Below are 19,587 nucleotides of genomic sequence, written 5' to 3' on the forward strand. Positions count from 1 at the left end.
AGGTCATGATCTCAGGGTCCTGGGATCGAGTCCCGCGTTGGGCTCCTTGCTCAGTGGGGAGCCTGCTTCTCCCTCTCCTTCCGCTGCTCCCCCTGCTTGTGCTCTCTGTCAAATAAATAAAAAACAAACAAACAAACAAAAACAATTCTCACGATAAACCGGCATTTAGAAATTATTGACCTCACTTTACAGATAAGGAACATTCAGAGAGATTAAGCAACCTGCCCAAGGTCACCCAGCTGGTACAAGGCACAGCCGGGAATTGAACTTGGTTTTCTACGAACACTGACCGTACATCAGGCAGAAGGAACTCCAGACCTGTCCAAACCCTCAAGTGGCACAGCCTACACCCTCTCCAATGGGAACACATCACTTCCATCTTTATTAATTTTGCACCAAATTACAGCATCCCCATCAAGAGAATTCTCATCCTCTTCTCTTTTTACCTCTGCAGCAACAGTAAAGGCAACGAGTTGCGTGTTTCAAGCTCCTAAAGCTGGTACTACTCTGTACCTGTTGAAGATTGTAACAAACATAAATGTAAACCCAAACTGCCGGATGTCTCTCCTCCTGGTTTGGACCCGCGAGGACGTGGCATTGCAGTCCACACTCTCTCAGGGCGGGCAAGGGGCGCTCCCCTGGAGGGAAGGGGGGCCTGTTTGTGGTTACCGGCGCCTGGCTTTTCATTTTGATGGCGATGGCAGGACAACCTCTATCTGGCTTTGCCTCTTTGGCATAGCGGCTCCTTCTCCAGCCCTTGCCTTAGTGAATATTACTCTTCTTAATGAATATCAATCATATCTCTGTTCATCCTGGGCGCCTTTCAGACCAGTTCCGGGCCCTCACAGCTCCCTTAGTAATACCGTTTATATTTTCACTGTTTTGTAGGATCTGGCCAAGGTCTAACTCCCCGTCCGGGGAGGCCCCGAGGGCGGCTTCACGGCCATATCCCGGGCCTGGCACGGTGGCGCTCAGAGATGCGGGGCTAATCAACGAGGAAGAACTATCTCGAGTGACAATTCGCACCACTAAACCTGCCCGCCCTCGCCCGGGAAGGCTTTCCTGGGCTCCCAAGACCCCGAAGCCCTTCCACACCGTGCACGGAGCCGCTAATCTGGGTTCTGGGCACCCCCACCGCCGCGCAGGGTCCAAGCCGCAGAGCTCCACCCCGCTTCGCCCCTCCGCTCTGCACCTGCGCCCCTGGGGTCCAGGCTGGAGCATCTACCCCCGCGTCCCGCCGGAAGCCTTCGCTCTTCTCCCTCAGGGTGGAGCGAAGTTTGGGCCGTAGGGTCCTACCATTTTTATCAGTCTCTAAGAATACTTGATATTAAAGGACGAAGCGCGATGGGCTTGTCTTTGGCATAAAGTTAATTCACGTTCTCTTTGGGTTTACCCCCTCATCCAACATAATGGTACCTTCCCCTATTAGCCCCGCCCCCGGCCTCCAGCCGCGTGACGCTCAAGGTGGAACGGCGCCTTCCGTTTAGTCGTCATCACGTTGCTCCGGGGGTAGGTCCACGCCGCAGTGCACGCCTGCCCGGCGCGCCGCCTCACCAGCGCTGTTGCTAAGAGGCCTTGGTTACTTGGTCGCGGGATGCGGGGCGGTGTCAGGTGAAGATGGTGGTCACTGGGCCTCAGGTAAGAAGGACTCCGACTGTGATGAGCCGGCCGGGCCGTTGGGGCGGCCTGGGAGCGGGCGAGGGCCTCGCCGGCCTGTTCCTGAGGCCTTTGGGCCAGTCTTGCGGAAAATCTAGATTCATGGGGGTAAAGTAAACTGGGGCCGCGGATATAGGCCCGGATCCCGAACGTCGCACTGGCTTCGAATCCCGGTCGCCTGCGACTGGGCGGATTTTTAGTCGTCTTGCTGAGTTTGAAAGATCATTGGACGAGGAATCGTAACATCTAGTCTCAAACCCTTTTCCTAGGAATCGTGCTCCTAGGAATTTGTCCTACAGCAAAAATAATGGCAAAAGCAGAAGTATGTAAATTCCAGTGTGTTTGTGATGGCAAAATCAAGATGCCCATGAAGGCGGTGGTTGAGTTCATTATGGCATAACCACGCAAGAGAGCGTACAACCACTAACCTAACCATGAAGACTTTTCTTTTAGGAAAGTGGGAAAAGCTGGATACAATATTGTATATACACATTGGGAAGACAAGCGTATACACGGATGGTTGGAACGTGAAAAGATAGTGGCGCTGTGATCATGAGCCTTTTTTTTTAAGATGACAAAATGACTTTAAATTTCAACTGGAATAAAAAGAACTATGTGAGGCTAGGCAGGAAAATTCTAAAAAGTAAGGACAATAAGGAGGGTTAGCTCTGCAGCGCCACCAGATAGTATAACATAAAGTTGTAATTAAAATATATGGAACTGAGCAGGAACTTACATGCAGATAGAATGTAATGGAATTCAGAATAGATCCAAATACAGATACCTATGGGAATTTATTATGTAGTCAAGGTTTTTTTTTTTTTTTTTAAGATTTTTTTTTTTTTTTTGAAAAAGCGAGAGTGGGAACACAAGCAGTGGGAGTGGGAGAGGGAGGAACAGGGAGCCCGATGCGGGGCTCGATCCCGGGACCCTGGGATCATGACCTGAGCTGAAGGCAGACGCTGAACAACTGAGCCACCCAGGTGCCCCGTCAAGGTGGTCTTTCAAATCAGCATTGAAAGGGTAGTTTGGGGCGCCTGGGTGGCTCAGTCGGTTAAGTGTCTGCCTTTTGCTCAGGTCATGATCCTGGGATCCTGGGGTTGAGCCCCCTGTGGCAGGCTCCCTCCTCCACCGGGAGCCTTGCTTCTCCCTCTCCCTCTGCCTGCTGCTCCCCCTGCTTGTGCTGTCTCTCTCTCTGTCAAATAAGTAAATAAAGTCTTTAAAAAAAGAAGAAAAGGTGTTTTGGTGTCCGGCAGCTTTCTAGTAAAAAAAATAATAATAATGAGCCTTATTTTGATCACTAAAATAAGTTCCAAATAGGCCAGAATTTAAATCTTAAAAACCAACATAACAAAGTACTGGAAGAAAGCATTGTTGTATGTATTTGTAATCTTGGCACAGCAAAAACTCTTGTAAATATGTCATGCAGTCCAGAAGCCAGAAAGGAAAAGATGAATACTTGCGACTCTGTAAAATTTAAAACCTTCTGTATGTCCTACAAAATTCCACCAAGCCAAACCCAAAAAGGTACTAGAAGCTAAGTCTAAAGACAAGTACATTTATGAAAGTATTTAATGATCAGGTAGAAAAATATTAAAGCCAATAGAAAAATGAACAGAGTACATGAGCAAGAAAATCAGAAGAAATACAAGTGGCCGATACACACAGTGAAAGATAGCCATCTTACTAATGTCAAAGTGCAAATTAAAACAGTGGGGACTTTTTTTTTTTCCTCATTTTACTAGCAAAGATGAAAAAGATTGGAAATAGGATTATTTACAAACAAATACATTAGTATTAATGGAAGTAAAAAATACAATTTTTGGAGGGCAATTTGGAAATAATTTACTTAGCCATTCAACAGGTAGAAATTTAGTCTACAAATATGGAAAGTGCAGAAAAACATGTTTAAGGATAATGTTTGTAGGGGCGCCTGGGTGGCTCAGTTGGTTAAGTGACTGCCCTCAGCTCAAGTCATGACCGAGTCCCGCATCGGGCTCCCTGTTCGGCGGGAAGCCTGCTTCTCCCTCTCCCACTCCCCCTGCTTGTGTCCTCTCTCTCGCTGTCTCTCTCTGTCAGTTAAATAAATAAATAGAATTTAAAAAAAAAAAAGGATAATGTTTGTAGAATTGTTTTACTAGCAAAAAATTTTGAAAAAATATGTTCATCTGTATGATTGGTTAAATTATGGTACATCCATAAATGCAATATTGTGTAGCAGCTTTAAAAAATGTGGTAGATCCACGTGTACTGACATGGAAAGATATAAGGTTAGGTTAAAAAAGTGTGTTGCAGGGACGCCTGGGTGGCTCAGTCGTTGGGTGTCTGCCTTCAGCTCAGGTCATGATCCCAGGGTCCTGGGATCGAGCCCCTCATCGGGTTCCCTGCTCGGCGGGAAGCCTGCTTCTTCCTCTCCCACTCCCCCTGCTTGTGTTCCCTCTCTGGCTGTCTCTCTCTCTGTCAAATAAATAAATAAAATCTTAAAAAAAAAAAAGTGTGTTGCAGAATAGTGCATATTATAGGATCCTATATCATAAAAAAATTGTAAGTTAACATATGTATAAAAAGAATCTAGAAGACTGTGCCCCACACTTAACAGTAGTTAGCAGTGAGAAATCAAGTGGGAAACATGGTCTAAGGGCATAAAGATAGGGTGATGGCAGGGCAGGGTTGTGAGAATAGGCTGGTGGGAAGGCCAGGGCAAGAAACGGGAGGCACTGGGGCGCCTGGGTGGCTCAGTCGTTAAGCATCTGCCTTCAGCTCAGGTCATGGTCCCAGGGTCCTGGGATGGGCTCCTTGCTCGGCAGGAAGCCTGCTTCTTCCTCTCCCACTCCCCCTTCTTGTGTACCTGCTCTCGCTATCTCTCTCTCTGTCAAATAAATAAAAAAGGAAGAAAAAAAAGAAACAGAGGCAAAAGCCAGAGTTGGCCTTATATTTCTGTGGCTGTGATTATGCATTTCACTCTCAACCTTTGAGAATCATAGGGATTTCATAGCTAGGTTGCAGCTGTATGCCCTCTCTTGATAAATTAGAAGACTATTCAATTTAGGGTCTTTTGGGATATTGTTTATTGTTTCCCTTTTTCTGATCCCTTCTTTTTTTCCATAAGGTAACCATGGAGAAAGAGCTTCGGAGCACCATTCTTTTCAATGCATACAAAAAAGAAGTATTTACCACCAACAATGGCTATAAATCCATGCAGAAAAGACTTCGGAGTAATTGGAAGATTCAGAGGTGACCATGTATATTGTTTTCCCTTCTAAGTGATAACAATAGCCTGCTGGTAATAATTGGAAAGCCTTTATTTTCTTATGTAAGCAGTTGTTTAGGTAGGAGGAGTTCAATTTAAGGATTGTTCAGAAGTAACTAAATGATTATAAAAACATTTCTTTTGAAAATTGGCAATTGGCATATTGTCTCCCAAATCACAAATCAAAAAATTATTCTAATTATACATATACAACTTTTTAAGAGGTTAGAGTCTTTCTCTATATTTTAACTTGGGTGAGTACTTCAGTTTAGGGAAAGGAAAGATGAGAATACCTCTCTGTCTTTGTGTGTGTGTAAATGGTTTTTCTTAATGGGTAATGATATGTAATCATACCAGCTAATAGCAGAGCTGATTGAATTAGTAGTTGGAGGACTCTTCATACTCTTGTATGGTTTAATTTGGACTTCTTGGCCTATAGGAAGTATTTGAGCAGAGGCTGATCTGGGGACAAGCCTATAGAGGGGATTCTTACTTTGGGAGAGAGGCTGTACCAGGTACCTCTAAATCCCTTCATCTCTGGGCCTCTGCGGTCTCTGGTTCCATGTAGTCTAGAGGCTAAAATAATTCCTAAATTGGCTTGAATTATGGATCTAACACTTTAAAAATCATATTTCTAGCTTAAAAGATGAAATCACATCTGAGAAGCTAATTGGGGTGAAACTGTGGATTACAGCTGGGCCAAGGGAAAAATTTACTGCAGCTGAGGTAAGAAATATCCAAAAAGAAGAAATACGGTAAGATGGTTAGGTGCATGGGATTTAAATCCCTCTTCACCATACACTGTGTTGCCTTAAGGTAATCACTTCCCTTTCTTTTTCTTCATCATGGAGTTATGATCATTAACTGAGATAATGTATGTAAAGTGCCAGACACATAGTTGAGGCTAATGAAATACTAGCCATACCTGTTTGCCATATTTTTGCTTTGAAAATGGGAAAATTCCTTTTATTTTATTTATTTATTTTTAAAGATTTTATTTATTTATTGGACAGAGAGAGAGAGAGCACAAGCAGGGGAGCGGCAGACAGAGGGAGAGGGAGAAGCAGGCTTCCTGCTGAGCAGGGAGCCCGATGCGGGGTGGGGGGGGGAAATTCCTTTTAAAATGAAGCTATTTTTTATCCTATTTCATAGAATAGACAAAGAATGATAAACGTAGAACCCAGAACACAAGTATTGGCAAAGATGTAGAGAAATTGGAAGCCATGTGCACTGTCGGTGGAAAGGGAAAATATGTGTGTGCAGCCATTATGTAAAACAGAATGGCAGTTCCTCAAAAAATTTAAAATAGAATTATCATATGATGCAACAATCCGACTTCTAGATATATATCCAAAAGAATTGAAAGCAGAATCTCAAAGAGATATTTGTACATTCATGTTTATAACAGCATTATTCACAATAGCCAAAAGTAGGAGCAACCCCAGTCTACCAACAGATGAATGGATAAACAAAATGTGGTATATACATACAGTAAATTATTATTCAGCCTTAAAAACATAGGTAATTCTTTTTTTTTTTTTTTTAAAGATTTTATTTATTTATTTGAGACAGAGAGAATGAGAGAGACAGAGAGCACATGAGAGGGGGGGAGGGTCAGAGGGAGAAGCAGGCTCCCCGCCGAGCAGGGAGCCCGATGTGGGACTCGATCCCGGGACTCCAGGATCATGACCTGAGCCGAAGGCAGTCGCTTAACCAACTGAGCCACCCAGGCGCCCCAAAACATAGGTAATTCTGATACATGCTACAACATGGGTGTATATTGAGGACGTTATGCTAAATGGAAGGAGCCAATTACAAAAAGACCCCAGTGCTACATCATTTCATTTATATTACGTACCTAGAGTAGTCAAATTCATGTAAAGTTAGAATCGTGGTTGCCAGGGGCTAGAGTGAGGAAGGAAATGAGGAGTTGTTTAATAGGTATTGAGCTTCAGTTTTGCAAGATGAAAAGAATTCTGGAGATGGATGGTGGTGATCCATTGCACCACAGTAACGTGAATGTTCTGAACTATTGAACTGCACACTTAATGGTTAAGATGGTAAATGTTATGTGTACTAAACAGAAACCCCAGAACACAGCAAGAGCTCTTCTCATAGAAACTTGCAAGTGCTTTGGTGCTTAGGGAGGGTTATGGGGAGTAGGGAGGTTGAGGCAGGGTGGAACTGGTGTGGTCCTTAGACTGGGGCAGTCCACGGTCTTTTGCTCTGACTTTGGGTGGGGACACAGGGAGGAGGTCTATGGAAGCATTTCTATTGTTCTTTTTTTTGTTGACCTGACTGCAAGGCCACCTTCTAGAAAAGGGCATGGAGGGAGATATAACTGATGAGGTTAATTGAGAGAAGGAGCAGGAATTCCTATTAGGAACATGGAGTTGGCCAGCTGCCCCCACCCAATGAGACCCGGAGGGAAATGTACACACAGTGGGCAGTGACATGTGAAGGAATACCATATTCCTTGTTGGTTTTTAGCCTCACACTCCAGTAGTTTCTCCCTTGCTCCCTCCCTTCTCTGCCTAGTGAAGACAAAGAGAGAGGTGATCAGGTCTTTGCTGAGGAACAAGCAGCCTCAGAAAAGCCAGGGCATCCGAGACCGGTGCCTGGTCCTTTTCCCAACAGGGAACAGGCACTAGGTCAAACCTTACTTCAGGCTCTTATGGATGGAAGGCAGTGGCTTTCAAAAGATAGAATCCCTTGAGAGGCATATTTAGCCTAATAAAATGTTCTCCCACCAGACCATTCCCTGCAACATGCCTTCTCTTTAGAGGTAGAGTGAGGTGGGAAGGAAAGGCAGAAAAACGTTTAACTTCTTTCTAAGAACCAACATTCCCTTGTGTTTTTATTCTTCCATTAAGCTGATCCAGATGGTTAGCAGAGGTCTTCCTCCAGGCAGAGATCGCTGCCTTCCTGGGCACTGTTGCTGGCCTCCTACGACCAATAAAGGGGTCAGTTCACCCCTCATAGACTATATGATCCCTCTTTGATGTTGTCCTCCAGGAACTTCTATGACAGGACATAATATGTCTGATATTAGATGTGAGAATCAAGCTAGAAGCTAGACTGAATTTAGTTTTTCTTTGTTCCCACTTCAGCTTCATTGTCTTACACATTTGCTTGGTGGTGGTATTCGCTTACCACCAGTTGGCCCAGACCATGCTTCCCAACTCTGTCAGCTCAACATCTATCTATATTATTTTTTTTTAAGATTTTATTTATTTATTTTATTTGGGGGAGGGAGAGAGCACGTGCAAATGGGGGGAGAGACATAGGGAGAGGGAGAGAATCTCAAGCATACTTCATGCTGAGCACAGAGCCTGATGTGGGGCTCAATCCCACGACCCTTAGATCATGACCTGAGCCGAAACCAAGAGTCAGATGCCTAATCGACTGAGCCACCCAGGCACCGCCATCTATATTATAAATGTACCTTTATTCTGAATTGAGAAGCCTAGATATTATAACCCACGACCATTAAAAAAAAAAGTGTCTTAACTGTAATGTAAAGAAGTTAAAGGAAGATGACTTATGAAAGAATATGTGTACTTCAAATTGTCAATCTTTGGGCATGTAGGCACTAGAAGAATATGTATATTTCGGTTTGCTAACACTTGAGCGTTAGTAGTACATACACTAGAGCGCTTCTTTATATTTGACATTTTGAAACAAAGGCTAAAAATACGTATGTAGGATCCCCATGAGTGGGACAGTCTTGTGGAGAGTCCAGGATCTGTGAAGTTATGTCTCATTTGGGAGCAAACCCCCTTGGTGATGTTAATTGTTGCACTATGTTTTCTATATTGAGGGGGCTGGAGGAGAGAAGGAAATCTAGGGAGTGTGCGAGAGCAGGAGGCTTTGCTGTTGCAGAGCTGGGCTCAGCCAGTGTTTCCAAAGTGGGATGTATGTGGTGAATCACTGAGGTGCCAGAAGGAAATTGTATTTGTCATATCTTTATTATCCTTGAAAATTTCCCTTTTTGGGAGGATGTTTTATAATTATATAAATATACATACTTTATATACCTATCAGAGTGCGTGTTCACATTTTCTTACAGGGTGCTTGAGAAAAAATTGAGAGACTATTGGTTTAGACCACTCACCCCAGGTTTTCTCAGGCTGGGTCAACAAGATCAGTGCTAGATTTTTCTTCCCTCCCCAGCTTTGGGAAAGCAAGAGAGAGGCTCCCAGGAGATAAGCAGATAACATGCATTTCTAACTATGGCTTGATCACTCAATGACTGGAACAGAATTCCTCCCTGGGGGTGGTATGCAATGCAATGCCTTCATCCTGATGTCCTTGGCTGGCAGTGAGGGGAGGGTATGGTCTGGAGCAATCATTTTCAACCAGGGCTGATTCTGTCTCCTCTAGGCTGAGACCGGCACTGCTGCTCAATGACCTGTGAGCTTCCTTTAGCTAATGGTTTCCACTTTTGGTTTCTTTCCAGATAGTGTGGAAAATGTCAATTCAGTTTGAGTATTTTGGAACTTTATGCTTAAAGACAAGCTTGGAAATCCTATGTAGAGAGTAATTTTATATTATCTTATATACATTTATACTTAAGTGCCTTATAGAATTGTTTATTTTTCAGGTAGTTAAAGTCTTATTCATAGTACTTTGGACAAAAGTCTTTCGGGTGTATTCATAGATTGTTTTTTTCCTTTGTGTAGTTTGAAGTCCTGAAGAAATACCTTGACGGTGGCGGTGATATCCTTGTGATGCTAGGAGAGGGTGGGGAATCCAGATTTGACACCAATATTAACTTTCTCCTAGAAGAATATGGAATCATGGTTAATAATGGTAATTTATTATTATTGTTATTTTAGTAGAGGCTGTTTTTTCCTATTTATTATTCATATTGTAGCCCTCTGGACCTAATAATACAATGGAAAGAGCCCTGGGCTGAGGGTGCATGGTCCTGAGGCTTCTGGGGCTAGGCTTCTTCCATGTATAAAATGGGAGGAATTGGAACAGAGTTCTAGGGTTCCTTACAGGTCAAAGTTTATATGTGTCTATAATATCAAACCTATTTCTAATCTAAGATGCAACTTCCTCTCTTTTCCCCTTAAAGATGCTGTGGTTAGAAATGTATATTATAAGTATTTCCATCCTAAAGAAGCTCTAGTTTCCAACGGAGTCCTGAATAGGTAAGCGTGTTGAAAACAGAAATGTTTTTACAAATGATTCCTATCTTCTCTTGTCTCTTCTCACACATTCTTTTCACTGGCCTTTCTTCCTTTCTTGCTCTTTTGTTTTATTTTACTATATTATAATTTATTTTATTATATTACTTCTCATTCCTCAAATTATATTCCTCCCATCTTTTGAAACCTTATTCCACATTCACCTTTTTGTCAGAATGCGTTCAGCTGCAAGCATAGAAAACCCTAGCCTCTCAATGGGATGAAACAATAAAGAGATTTTATTGATTCATGTAATTGAAAACCCCAGAAATAGGGCAGGGTTTGGGTGTGGATTAACTGAAAATTCATGATGTTGTCAGAGCTCCAGTTCCATTGCTCTATAGTTCTCTTGGCTCTGCTCTCCTGTGTGTATGGGCTGAATAGTTTTAGTAGTTCCCAGATTTATATCTACATGCCACACCGTCTAGGGTAAGAGAGCCTGCCTTGGTCCCAGCATTTCCAGCAAGAGTAGTCCCAAGAGTTGCTGTTTGAGCTGGCCTAGGCCACATGCCCATCCTGAACTGGTCACTGTGGCAGAGGGCATAGAATGCCCTGATGGTGGTATAGCTAGGTGATATTCTCTACCCCTGGAGCCTGGGATGAAGTCAGTTTTTTCTGTTTCACTGGATCTTAAAGGATAAATTAGGGGCTTTGGAGAAGTGGGAAATGAATGCATGAGAGAAGCAACATCAGGTGCCCTCTCTGTGGGCTTTTCCCTATATTCAAAATTATTCATTCCTCGGGACGCCTTGGTGGCTCAGTCGTTAAGCGTCTGCCTTCGGCTCGGGTCATGATCCCAGGGTCTTGGGATCCAGCCCCACATCGGGCTCCCTGCTCAGCGGGAGGCCTGCTTCTCCCTCTCCCACTCCCCCTGCTTGTGTTCCCTCTCTCGCTGTGTCTCTCTCTGTCAAAATAAATAAATAAAAACTTTAAAAAAAAGTTACTCATTCCACACTTGAATTTGCCATATGCCAGGCACTCTGCTGGGTCTGATGATACGGAGTCGAGAATATAGGACTAGAATGTGGGTCTAGTCTAGAATGTGGTCTAGAATTTTGATCCTTCCCTCAGGACTCAAGAAGGAAGAACTGATCCTCATATTTATTTATTTATTTATTTATTTTTAAAGATTTTATTTATTTGACAGAGAGAGACCCAGCGAGAGAGGGAAAACAAGCAGGGGGAGCGGGAGAGGGAGAAGCAGGCTTCGTGCGGAGCAGGGAGCCCAATGAGGGGCTAGATCCCAGAACCCTGGGACCATGACCCGAGCCGAAGGCAGACGCTTAATGACTGAGCCACCCAGGCACCCCTGATCCTCATATTTAAATGTTAACTTTCGCAAGCTACCCAAAGAGGTGTAGGTGTGTAGGTGTACCTTTATTTAAGTTTTAAGAATTATATTTTGAATAAGTCTGCAAAATCCTTGCAGTTAGTTCATACTTACTATTAATGAATGGTGTGTGAAATTCCTAAATTTTTTTTGTTTACTAGATTTAATTTTTTTTCTTCAAGGGAAATTAGCCGAGCTGCAGGGAAGGCCGTGCCTGGAATCATTGATGAGGAAAGCAGTGGAAACAATGCCCAGTGAGTGTGTTTTCTGAGGCTACCTAAAGAGGGTGCATTTGTCATTTTGAAGAGTTTCCTTTTTCAAAGTGAGGAGTTAATCATTTCTGATTATAAAAGTCATTCTCACCAAAAAAAACAATTTGAGCAGTTCAAAAGGAAGAAAATAGAAGTCCTCCACTATAAATGTATGCCCTTTTCCCCAAAGATAATTATTCTTAACAATACGGTATTTAGATTTCTAGATTTTTTTCATATATAAAAATATAGATAGGCACCATATCCTTTTATTTATTTATTTATTTTTTTAAGATTTTTATTTTATTTTATTTTATTGAGAGAGAGCATGAGAGAGAGGAGGGTCAGAGAGAGAAGCAGACCCCCCGCTGAGCAGGGAGCCTGCTTCTCCCTCTGACCCTCCCCTCTCTCATGTACTCTCTGTCTCTCTCATTCTCTCTGTCTCAAATAAATAAATAAAATCTTTAAAAAAAAAAAAAAAAAAAAATTGGAATTATCCCAGTTTACGTAACCAATCTCCTATTGTTGAACATTGAGGTCATTTATGATACTTTGTTTTAATAGTTAAATCTAACATTTATTGAGCACTTACTATATGATAGGCATTTGTGTGTGTCTGTGTGAGAGAGAGAGAGAGAGGCATTTTTACCTATTTAATCATCACAGCAACACACTAAGGTTATAGATGAGATAACAGAGAGGTTAATTGCCCAAGGTCACATGACTAATAAGTTTCAGAACTTGGTTTCAAACCTAGGCAGTCTGTTCCAGGGCCTATACTCTTTTTTTTTTTTTTTTAAGATTTTATTTATTTATTTGACACAGAGAGAGATAGCGAGAGCAGGAACACAAGCAGGGGGAGTGGGAGAGGGAGAAGCAGACTTCCTGCCAAGCAGAAAGCCGGATGCAGGGCTCGATCCCAGGACCCTGGGATCATGACCTGAGCCCAAGGCAGATGCTTAACGACTGAGCCCCCCAGGCACCCCCCAGGGCCTATACTCTTAACTTCTGCTCCATGTTGTTATTATAAACAATTTTATACTTGTTACTATAAATAAAGCACGTAGTGAATGTCTTTGTACATGCAATTTTTGTGCATTTATGCTAATATTTTAGCAAGGCTAGATTCTTAGCATTAGAATCTCTGGGTCAAAAGTTTTCCAGTTGGGCGCCTGGGTGGCTCAGTTGGTTAAGCGACTGCCTTCGGCTGAGGTCATGATCCTGGAGTCCCTGGATCTAATCCCACATCGGGCTCCCTGCTCGGCGAGGAGCCTGCTTCTCCCTCTAACCCTCCCCGCCTCATGTACTCTCTCTCAAATAAATAAATAAATCTTTAAAAAAAAAAAAAGTTTTCCAGTTGTTGCATTGCCACATGTGGTACATCGCTAAATTGCCGTCCAGTTAGTTTGTAGCACTTACTGTCCTATGAACATGCTCCTTTTTCCTCTCTTGCCAGAGTGGAGTATTCTAGTGAAAATTATCTCTTTATTTTAATTTGCATTTCTTTGATTACTACTGAGTGGGATAGCCTTTAAAGCCTATTGGCTGATTGTATTTCTTCTGTGAATTTCCTGTTCACTACTTTTTGCCCATTTTTCTATTGATGGTTTATCTTTTCTTATTCATTTATTTTTTTTTTTTTATTTATTTTTTTTTTTAAAGATTTTTTATTTATTTATTAGAGAGCGAGTGAGAGAGAAACAGCACGAGAGAGGAGAGAGTCAGAGGGAGAAGCAGGCTCCCCGCCGAGCCAGGAGCCCGATGTGGGACTCGATCCCAGGACCCTGGGATCATGACCTGAGCCGAAGGCAGTCGCTTAACCAACTGAGCCACCCAGGCGCCCCTTTTCTTATTCATTTATAAGACCTCCTTGTGTTGTAAATATTTTTTCTGGTTTACCTTTCTTCTTTGAGGTATTTCACCTCATAGGAGTTGAACGTTTTACGTAATTAAAGCATATTATAAAACTCTAGTAATGAAAATAATGTAGTACTAATGCAGAAATAGTGAGCAATAAATAAATTAGAATCAGACTCAATATATATGAAAAGTGAGGATTATCAGTTTATAGTAAAAGTGACATTTCAAATTATTGGGAAATAGATGGCATAATTGTGGCTAACCATTTGAAAAAACATTTCCATTTTTGCAGCACACTCATATGTTTCAGATGGATTATAATTTTAAATGTTAAAAAAATGAAACCATAAAAGTACTAAAAAAATAGGTGACTATTTTATAATCCTTAGAGTAGGGGAGACCTTTCTTAGGATGAAACCAAGGTAAAGACATAAAAGGGAAAAACGTATGGCAACATACATCATAGAATTAACATTTTTGACATTTAAGAATCATAATCTTTATTTATTTGTTTATGTATGTATATATGTATGTATGTATTTATTATTTATTTATAAAGTAGGCTCCATGCCCAGTGTGGAGCGCAATCTAACTCTTTTTTAATTTTATTTTTAAAGATTTTTATTTATTTATTTGACAGAGACACAGCGAGAGAGGAAACACAAGCAGGGGGAGTGAGAGAGGGAGAAGCAGGCTTCCTGCGGAGCAGGGAGCCCGATGCGGGGCTCGATCCCAGGACCCTGGGATCATGACCTGAGCTGAAGGCAGACGCTTAACGACTGAGCCACCCAGGCACCCCTAACTCTTTTTTTAAATTAAGTTTTTTATTTTAATTCCAGTATAATTAACATACAGTGTTACATTAGTTTCAGGTGTACAATATAGATTTTAAATAGATTTTAGTAATCTATTTAGTAAATAGATTTTATTTATTTGTGAGAGAGAGAGAGAGAGAGAGAGAACACAAGCAGGGGAAGCGGCAGGCAGAAGGAGAAGCAGACTCCCCGCAGAGCAAGGAGCCCGATGTGGGGCTCCATCCCAGGACCCTAGGATCATGACCTGAGCTGAAGGCAACTGCTTAACTGAGTGAGCCACCCAGGCATCCCAGAAGTTTTTATTTTCATGTCTTACTTGCAGGGTGTCCCAGGCAAGTTACTCTTGGTTTCTGTTTCTGAGTCTGTGTAATGGAGACAATATGAATCTTACAAAGTTGTTGGAAACTCCAGTGAGGCCATACTTGTAAAAGTTCTTCATAAGTTACATGCATAGTACCTTACCTGCTGTTGTGTTATTAAGTCCTTAGTAATTGTGAAGAGCAAATGGCTGGTTGACTGTTTCCTAGGTCATCCTGGAAGCAGCAGTTTCTGGGTGGGCTTTGAGATGTGGAGAACTAGTCCTGCTTTGTGTTTTGAAAAAGCTTGACCTGTTGAAGTCTGAGGTTCTCATTTAGCCCATTTTCTATCATGTCCCTTTTTCTGTCTCTCAGCTGTAGCCCCACTGACATTGTTTCCGCTCCTTAAATATGCTAAGCGTATTCCCACCTTTGGGCCTGTACATTTCTGTGCCCTGTCCCAGGAATACACTTTCCCAGCTATTCACCCAGCTAATCTTACTCATTCACATGTAGTTTGGAAAAATTCTGTTTTTGGTTTTTGGGTGGATGTTTAGCCTTATGCCTAGTGTTATCAAAATGTCAGTCTAATTGATTTCTTAGTAATAATAAAAGGACTAGAGGAGTGTAAATAATAGCTGACAGTTTCCATTGTATGACTCGAGTGTCCATTCTCCCTTCCTCCTTGAGAGTCATCTCATTGGTGTGCAGTTGGGGGTAAGTGTGGGGCAAAGATGTGCACTGACATCCATGTAGCTATTTCTCCCACATCCCTTTTCTTCCTCCATGGCAACTGCTCGTTTCTTTCCCCTTCTGGCCTGGGACTCGTGGCCTTCAGTCCCCTTTCCTGGGCTACTGCTGGGGCAGGGCTCAAAGGGGAGAATAGAGGACGTGGGGCAGGTGCCCCTTTTCACCCACAATATGACAAAGAAGTCAGAGGGTAGGTGAGACTTGACTCAAGTGAGGGGGAAACTAACTCTGGAAGGAAATCATTTTAAACTTAAGCTAAAAAGAATTTTCTCATGGTCTAAGAAAGGAAAATTCACATTGTCTTTATAGGGAGCTCTTCATGGGTGCTTCCCCTCCCCCAATTTCTAACTTTATGCTTTGTTATAAGATTCCTGTTTCTCTCCATTCTGAGAGCACTTCCTTCAAACAACTACCTTTGCAGAGCTCCATTTTGCTGCTTAGCCCCTCCTGCAGGGGTTGGCCACACCCTAGGGTCTGCACCCCACCCTTACCCCTCCATCCCACACCCTTTTTAGGAGTACATTGCCCCAGGTCAGACTGATTCACTCTAGATACTCTTTAAGTGTTTGTTAGGACGGAGTGGGGGAAGGAGGCCAAGGCAGGTGTGTGTAGAAGTGTCCGATGTCAGGTCTGTGTTCATATAAGGCTCGACTGGTAACATGACCTTCTAATGACAGCCATTCATTCCTGGAGATGATACCAGTCACATCTGTAAGGAAGAGGGAAATGTTTACCAGGAAGACATTGTCGTACAGAGCAGGCTCATTTATAGCTCCCGTTCAGCTCTAAGATGAGGGCCCCTCTTCTTCTTCCCCCATAGGGGTTTCTTTAGTTCTTCCAGTTACAATCATTTACACATAGATTATAAGTTGTTAATTTGCTCTCAGATTTTTGAAGTGCTTTATTAAACTAGTAGCTAGAGTTATACCAATTTTTAAGTTGACAAACCAAAGCTTAGACAAAATTTTGTGGTTTTTTTTTTTTTTAAAGTTTTGTGTTTGTGATGAGATACCACCTCACACCTGTCAGAGTGGCTAAAATTAACAACACAGGAAACAACAGATGTTGGTGAGGATGCAGAGAAGAGGGAACCCTTTTATACTATTGGTGGAAATGCAAACTGGTGCAGCCACTCTGGAAAACAGTATGGAGGTTCCTCAAACAGTTAAAAATAGAACTACCCTAGGACCCAGCAATTGCACTACTAGGTATTTACCAAAGAACACAAAAATGACCGATTCAGAAGGGCACATGCGCCAAACTTTGGAGAGAGCCCAAATGTCTATTGACTGATGAATGGATAAACATATGGTGTGTATGGATAAACATATATATACACATACATACATAATGGAATATTGCTCAACCATCAAAAAGAATGAAATCTTTCCATTTGCAATCGACATGGATGGAGCTAGAGTGTATTATGCTAAGTGAAATAAGTCTGTCAGAGAATGCCAAATACTGTATGATTTCATTCATATGTGGAATTTAGGAAACAAAACAGATGATCATATGGGAAGGGGAAAAAGAGAGGGAAACTCCATCGCTTCTCGGCCTCTTGGCTAAGATCAAGTGTAAGAGACTCTTAAGGAGAGAGCGCAAACTGAGGGTTGATTGAGAGAGGTGGGTGGGGGATGGGCATTAAGGAGAGCACTTGTTATGGTGAGCACTGGGGTGTTATATGTAAGTGATGAGTCACTAAATTCTACTCCTGAAACCAATACTACACTGTACGTTAAACAGAATTTAAATAAAAATTTGAAAAAGAAAAAAAGAGAAGTAATAGACATCCTTATCACCAGAGGTAGGGACTTTAAATTTGTGAAAGCTATAGAAATAAACCTTGCTACTTTTTTACTTATCTACTACCTCAGCCCAGATTCCACTTAGAATTCCTTACTAACTAAAGCCCTCAAATACCTATTTTCTTTATCCTGTCAATTCCTCACACATGTATTTTTTCTGTATAAAAGGTATAAAAAGCTGCCTGCCTTGGTCATTTCTTTGGGTTTCAACTTCATTATTGGGCCTCCATGTGTATATAATAAAACTTTGGTTTTTTACTCCTGACACCCCCCCCAAAAAAAACTTTTTGTTAGATCTTGAATTGCTCAAGAAGCACTGAAATTATCTTCAAAAAATTTATTCATTTTTTAAAAAATTTGAACGTTTCTTTAATTTCTTACAGGGCTCTCACCTTTGTCTATCCTTTTGGTGCCACACTGAGTGTCATGAAACCAGCAGTGGCTGTTCTGTCCACAGGCTCTGTCTGTTTCCCGCTTAACAGACCTGTTCTGGCTTTCTATCACTCGAAGGTACAGCCTTTCTTAGATGTGGGTAGATACATTATTTTTATTATTAAAATAATAAAAACTGTTGTTTCCAGAGGGGTTTCTTATGTTTTCTCATTGATCTTTACACCAGCCCTGTGAGGTAGTATTTCAGTTAATTACACTTTATTTATGGGTAAACAGCAGATTGTCCAGTAATCGATGGAGTCAAGACCTAAACCTAGCTCTTACCATTCTAAATCCAAAGCTATTCCATGGTAGCATGAGGCTACCTATATTATAACCGCTATGACTACGGGCTCTTACCCTCAGTGTAAGAATCCATCCAGGGAAAGGGTGAGTTAACACACTATACCGAAATGCACACAGTTGTACTGCTGTTATTTTAGTTTGTCCCAGGGCAACATACCAGAAGACTAGTTGCTCAGTTCTCATCCTGGAGACCCCACAAAATGTGGGAGCAGGTGGTCCCAGAGGACATAGCCCCTCTCGTTGTGACCTCACTTATCCACTGCCCAACTCAGGACTGGTGCTTGTGACCCTGAGATTAAGATCTGAGATCAAGAGTCGGACGCTCAACTGAGTGAGTCTCCCAGGTGCCCCATCCACTGCCTTTTAATTCATGTTTTGCTGAATTCACCTTTATTTGTCTACCAGGATTAGAATTCACCAGCTGACCTCCCAGTTTTTCTCTAGTTCCTCACATCCTATTTTTCTTTGTGGGATTTAGGTATTACTTTTCCCTCCCATATTTCAAAGGTCTGACTTCATTTTATTAGGAAGTAAATAAATATCTATCCTGTTTATGAAAGAAGATATTTAGACAAAATTCATAATAGTTATTATGGTAATTAGTTTCTCCCAAACAACTGGACATACTGTTTTAAAATTAAAGTATAAAATGATTCAAGATGTGGAAATAATTGGTTTATATAAACTGTCAGTTTATAGTCGCAAAAGTAATGAGATAACTATCTTAAGGGGCCTCTGGGTAGTATTTTGTTTGTTTATTTATTTATGTATGTATGTATGTATGTATGTATGCATGTATTCAGAGAGGGAGAATCTCAAGCAGGCTCCATGCCCAGCATGGAGCCTGATGTGGGCTGGGGCTTGATCTCGAAACGCTGAGATCATGACCTGAGCCGAAATCAAGAGTTGGAAACTTAACCGATGAGCCACCCAGTCACCCCTATTATTTTTTGTTTTTTAACTGTGCACAGAGATTTTACCCAGCTTCCTCAGTGGATTTTTATGGAACATCTATTAGGTACAGAGTTCTGTTCTAACTGTGGTGATTCTTCAAGAATGCATGAGATTTTCATCTGCTCATTGCCTAGCTATTTAAAGCCTGTTTTCTTTTCCTTAGAAGCTTTTATTATCTTTTATTTTTTATTATTTTTTATTTTTATTTTTTATTATGTTATGTTAATCACCATACATTACATCATTAGTTTTTGATGTAGTGTTCCATGATTGTTTGCATGTAACACCCAGTGCTCCATTCAGTACGTGCCCTCTTTAATACCCATCACCAGGCTAACTCAACCCCCCACCCGCTTTTATTATTTTTTTTTTTAATTTTTTTTTAAGATTTTATTTATTTATTTGCGAGAGAGACAATGAGAGACAGAGAGCATGAGAGGGAGGAGGGTCAGAGGGAGAAGCAGACTCCCCGCCGAGCAGGGAGCCCGATGTGGGACTCGATCCCGGGACTCCAGGATCATGACCTGAGCCGAAGGCAGTCGCTTAACCAACTGAGCCACCCAGGTGCCCCCCGCTTTTATTATTTTTTAAAAAACATTTTATGTATTAGCTTAGAGAGCACATGCAAGTGGGGGAAGGGGCACAGGGAGAAGGAGAGAGAGACTCTCAAGTAGACTCCTTGTT

The 19,587-nt window shown here is 41.9% G+C and overlaps 1 protein-coding gene across 4 annotated transcripts in view; it reads left to right on the forward strand.

Annotated features, from left to right (window-relative positions):
* Nucleotides 1-1,491: 1,491 nt before the first annotated feature.
* The window catches only part of IFT52 (intraflagellar transport 52), a 35,879-nt gene continuing 17,783 nt past the window's right edge, over nucleotides 1,492-19,587 (forward strand). Inside the window, exons 1-7 of one of the 4 annotated variants that reach the window (XM_021688968.1) lie at nucleotides 1,492-1,638; nucleotides 4,766-4,890; nucleotides 5,545-5,632; nucleotides 9,589-9,718; nucleotides 9,990-10,065; nucleotides 11,614-11,685; nucleotides 17,595-17,721. In XM_021688968.1, coding sequence (XP_021544643.1) covers nucleotides 1,618-1,638; nucleotides 4,766-4,890; nucleotides 5,545-5,632; nucleotides 9,589-9,718; nucleotides 9,990-10,065; nucleotides 11,614-11,685; nucleotides 17,595-17,721 — 639 coding nt within the window. In that variant the 5' untranslated portion in view covers nucleotides 1,492-1,617. Of the gene's footprint in view, nucleotides 1,639-4,765; nucleotides 4,891-5,544; nucleotides 5,633-7,802; nucleotides 7,870-9,588; nucleotides 9,719-9,989; nucleotides 10,066-11,613; nucleotides 11,686-17,594; nucleotides 17,722-19,587 lie in introns of those variants that run through there. The other 3 variants (XM_044918595.1, XM_021688969.2, XM_021688970.1) reach the window with 3 other exon arrangements.

The sequence above is a fragment of the Neomonachus schauinslandi genome, chromosome 10, assembly GCF_002201575.2.
Source record: "Neomonachus schauinslandi chromosome 10, ASM220157v2, whole genome shotgun sequence".
NCBI classification, from domain to species: Eukaryota; Metazoa; Chordata; class Mammalia; order Carnivora; family Phocidae; genus Neomonachus; species Neomonachus schauinslandi.